Source organism: Amyelois transitella, chromosome W (assembly GCF_032362555.1).
Source record: "Amyelois transitella isolate CPQ chromosome W, ilAmyTran1.1, whole genome shotgun sequence".
Classification (NCBI taxonomy): domain Eukaryota; kingdom Metazoa; phylum Arthropoda; class Insecta; order Lepidoptera; family Pyralidae; genus Amyelois; species Amyelois transitella.
Genome location: NC_083536.1, coordinates 11,735,361 through 11,740,429, shown reverse-complemented (window position 1 = coordinate 11,740,429; position 5,069 = coordinate 11,735,361). Strand labels below are relative to the sequence as shown.

The following is a 5,069-nucleotide window of genomic DNA, read 5'->3' as shown; positions in this document are numbered from 1 at the left end:
CTGAGGGGGTACCCTTTCGGGAGCACCATACTACATGTTTATTTTTGTACATATTTTTGTTTCCTTTTTTGTCTTTTTGTTATGGTGTTCTTTGAATAAATTCTTTTTACTTTACTTCATGGCGACGTCGATTAGCAAGTGAGCCAGGGTTTAGCATACCAATAGATAAGTTATTACCTTTAATAAATCTGATTGTACAACTAAATGAAATTTCTATATAATTGCAATTAATTAAAATTTTTTTTAAAATTGTTAAATGACGCCGATTGAGACAGCAAATATCTAAAGTCAGAACTAAACCACCACGCGATAAAAACATTATAACAATACAATTTACGTAAAGAAATATGGGAACGTGTTTATTTGTTACGATATGGCATTTGGTATAGTTACAGGGAAAACCACGCACTAACAATATACAAGGAACCTCCCGCGACAAACATACAAATTGCTTCCAGAAATTTAACATTAGCACACAATATTTAAAAATGTCAGTATGAATTTTTAAATTATACTTAAAATACATTAAAATGAATTGAAAAGGAATAACAAATGAATGAAAACTTAACAGTGACAAACAGAGCATTAAAATTATTTTATCATTAATCAACAATACTAATAATCTGTGTAATAATCTAGAATTATATAATTCAAAATTAAAGGAACTTAAAATATAAATATTAATTAAATTTTGAATATTATTGCATATTTTGTGGGTCTGAACGAACACAGCTATCACCAAAAACCTTTTGGATGTCTGTTTCACAGCAAAGACGAAAACTCGCCCTGCCCTGCTCCCTCCTTGCATAGATTTTTCCATCCTTGGTCCATACGTATTTCCAATTAGAGCGCTTAGCAGCTTGTCGTGCCATTAGAAATAGGTGTCTATTTGGTTTCGTTAGCCTTTCATTAACATAGAAGGATCGAGGTGACCCGTGCTCCGCAACCACTATGCCCTCGGTGGTAACGCCGCGCCGCACGCGCGCAGCGCGCAGCAGCCCGTCGCGAGTCGCGCGGCGCGCCAGGCGCACCACCAGCGGGCGCGGGCGGGCGGGCGCGCCGCCCTCCACAGCCGCAGGCACCGGCCCCGCACGTTGAGCGTTCACCACGTCACGCTCTTCCAGCTCCACACCTAGTTTCTTGGCAACCGCCAGCACTAAATGAGTGGTGTTTTCATTTTTGACCTCAGGAAAGCTTGCAAGTTCGATGTCATTCCCTAGGGCTTCCTGTTCACGTTCCTGTAATTTCAGTTTTAGCTGCAACACCGTTCCCTCTAAATCTTTTATCTTTTTGTTTTCCACTTCACTCTTCTTGCTTTCTAACGAGTCGATTCTAGCCTCAAGTAAATTAACCCGTGTGCTGATGGTTTCTGTAAACGTGTCTATCTTATCGCACATTCTGCCTATATCTTTTCGCATCGCTTGCATTTCCTCAGCTAATGTTTTCATACACGACTTCATATTTGAATAATCAATGTCGTCATTTGAGATTGATTCAATAGAAACGGGCGTTTTTGTGACTTTAGATCTAACAGTCACATTTTGACTATCACTGGATGGACTCGTAGAATTGTGGCTGTCAGCACTGACTGGTACGTTTGTGCGTACTGGTGTGGTCAGGTTTCCCTGTTTAGGCACTTTACTAATACATTCTGGACATTTCCAGTTTTGCTTTTTTTCTGAGTTAGCACTATAAAATGAGCGATAGCGTTGACTACTCATATTTAAGCATGTTATGTCGTATGCTGATTTGCATAAAACGCAGCGTAGGTATTCTTTTTTGGTAAGAGAGCTGGAACATGCTGCACAGTTTTCCGACATGATGAAATTTGTCGACGATAATTTATTTAGGTACAAGTAACGCCCTCTATCAGACCGTGGCAGAAACCATCAAAATAGTGACATAAATCAATAGTCTTAGTTCTAACAAAGATTTACAGATGGCGGTAAATCTCACGTTAACAGAAGCAGACGAGAAGCGACATCTGTTGTTGAATATTAGAACTTGTGATGTAAACAGTACGTTATTATCGTAAATTTAAAAATAAGAATTGTTACACCGATTTACTGTTTATACAAACTGCACTCAACGATGAGCCCTTTATCACTGCCTCTGAATACACAAAAATGTCACCACCAAATGTTTTGTTACTCACATACTATGACATTTTCAGTTTGTACCGATTTGTCCTTATAATTTCTTAAAACGTTTATATATTTTGTCACAAACACTGTCACTTGAGTATTGTTTACTTATAACCACATTTATTATATTACTTTGAAAATTGGTGTACTTATATAATTTTAAGAATTAATTTCTACGGAGCACAGTGTTTACGTTTGCGCCACCTAGCGGCGAACATCCATTCCATAGACGGACAGCTTGTACAGTAAAAGAGTGGGAGTAAAAATTGGTGTTGGATGTCGGTACTCTTAGTCGTAGAGTAAACGTGCTACGCAGACTGCGTGTGGCGCCTTGGGCATCGCTATAAAAATTGAAGCGCTCCTTTAAATAAGATGGAGAAAACGGATCAAATAAGACCGAATAGAGCATTGTCACAATGTGCAAGTTGCGACGAAGTCGGATCGGGAGCCACTTCAGTTGCGATCGAAATGAAGAAACATGATCGTATTTACGAAGCCCAAATATGAATCGAATGGATAGATTTTGAAGACGCTCTAATTTGTTTAATTGTTCTTCAGTGACATCCAGATAACAAGTATCAGCGTAATCAAGAAGAGAGAGCAGAAGGGATTGTGACAGCGCAATTTTGGTGTCATAAGGCAGAAAATTACGGAGCCTTCTGAGTGAGCTGAAAGCAACAAAAACTTTCCTGCTCACATCATTAATGTGAGGCGTCCAAGACAAAGTTTTGTCAAATATCAGACCCAAATTTTTCACCTTATCACTGAAAGGAATAACCACATTGTTGAATATAAGGGACGGTACAGAATTCCAGTCTATACGGGAAACAAAATAAGGGCTGCCGATTATAATTGCCTGCGTTTTGGAAGGATTAACTTTTATGCCAAAAGATCTGCTCCAGTCTGATATGCTCATCAAATCGTTGTTAATAGTCGCAATTGCAGAGCGCAAACCATCAGCGGAGGAATGACAATAAATTTGAAGATCATCCGCATAAAGGTGGTAGGAAGACCGAAGGTTATCAGAGATACGGTTAATAAAAAGCGCGAACAATAAAGGAGAGAGAACACCGCCTTGAGGTACCCCAGCCGAGATGTGACACCACGATGATAGGTTATCGTCAATACGGATACACTGCTGACGGCCACTGAGGTACGAAGTGAACCACATAATAACCGAAGGAGATATGTTCAGAGTGCGCATCAAGCTCAAAAGAACGTCATGGTCGACCGTGTTGAAGGCATTCGTAAAATCAAGTAATGTGAGAATTGTCAACTGTGAATTATCCATAGCAAGACGGATGTCTTCACTGATAGTGATAAAGGCCGACGTAGTACTGTGTCCTGCACGGAATCCTGACTGATAGGTATTAAGAATATGATTCAGCCGAAGGAACCCGTTTAACTGTAACTGAACCAAGCGTTCAAGAATTTTAGACAAAAATGGGAGGATGGAAATAGGACGGTAATCAGAAAAGGAAGTAGGGTTTGATTTTTTGGGTAAAGGTGTAACGAAAGCATTTTTCCAAATAGAGGGAAAGCAGCCGGTAGAAAGGGAGTTGTTGAAAATTTGAGTCATGGTAGGAATAATAATGTCTAAAATTGGCAGAATCATTTTCCGGCTGACGTCATCAGTTCCTATAACGTTCATGCACCTCCGAACATCACACTCAGTAATTAGGCTAAACGAAAAAGGAGAGTAGTCGGGAGGAGAAAGAGAGTTAAGGTGGTTTAATATGGAATTTTTATCATTGCCACCGAAGTCACTAGAAGAAGAGAAATGTCTGTTAAGACCATTAATATCCAGAGATTTGGAAACAGTATGATTTTTCTTTCCAACTCCCAATAAATTTAAAAATTTCCAGACCTTGCCTGGATCACCATTTTCAACAGATTTGTGAATATCACGGCGTTGGGCCTCCCTACACATCTTGTTGCAAGCATTGCGGGCTTCAATATACTTGTCACGATATTTCACTGGGTCAATCTTAAACTTAGTTTAAGCAAAATGTTTTTTGGTAATACATGCTTTAATATCATCGGTCAGCCATGGAGCGGGTAAATGTTTTAACCTAACAGGACGAATAGGAGCGTGTTTGTCATAAATCTCGGTAAGTAGGGCATTAAATGTTTTAATCTGGTCGTCAACAGAGTGAGAATCAAACACAGATTCCCAATTAGATTCAAAAGCATCCCGTCGCAGTAGGTCAAAATTAATGCCACCAAAATCACGCAGCAAAAGAATTTTGGATTTGGGTTTAGGAGGTTTAATTTTGAAAGAAAGGTATAAGAGGTCATGGTAAGAGAATATGTCAGCATTACACTGACCATGTTTGACTACCAGTTCTGGGGAGGAAACAAAAATTAGATCTAGTAGAGAAGGAACGCAACCAGGAAAGTGGTGCGTGGTGAGGAGTGGGAGAATGGATAAATTGCAAGAATCAGCAATTGAAGTTAATGCATTTGCACGACTATCACTTTTAATCAAACAAGTGTTGAAATCGCCCATAATAATAGTATGCTTATAGGAAGGCATAAGATCTTCTAACAGAAGTTCAAATGTGGAAAAGTAATTAATATTAGAAGAAGAGCTATAAAAGACACCGAGAAGGACAGGAGTATGTGAAAGGGTGATTTCAACAAACAAATATTCAGCTTCCCGAGAAGAGTCAGCTATATGAGAGAAGCGAAGAACATTAGAAGGGATGTATGATCTTAAGTAAATGGCGACGCCGCCGCCACCCTTATCAGGGCGGTTATTGCGTATGAGTTGAAACCCAGGCAAAGAATAAGAAGTGGAAGGATGACAGGAATTGAACCAGGATTCAGAGATTAAAATTGCATGTATATGCTTACTATCAAAACAGGTAAGTAGATCAGGATAATGACCTGGAATGCTTTGTGCATTAATATGGATAATGTTAA

General features: G+C 39.2%; 1 protein-coding gene across 1 annotated transcript; it reads right to left on the bottom strand.

Annotated features, from left to right (window-relative positions):
- Positions 1 to 698: 698 nt before the first annotated feature.
- On the bottom strand, positions 699 to 1,721 carry LOC106141276 (uncharacterized). Its single transcript, XM_060954126.1, has one exon. It carries the CDS (start codon positions 1,719 to 1,721, stop codon positions 699 to 701), a length of 1,023 nt encoding a protein of 340 aa, XP_060810109.1.
- Between the last annotated feature and the right edge of the window lie 3,348 nt (positions 1,722 to 5,069).

Bases quoted from the DNA above. Each gene is read 5' to 3' on its own strand.
- LOC106141276 (XM_060954126.1), bottom strand. From the start codon at position 1,721: ATGAGTAGTCAACGCTATCGCTCATTTTATAGTGCTAACTCAGAAAAA.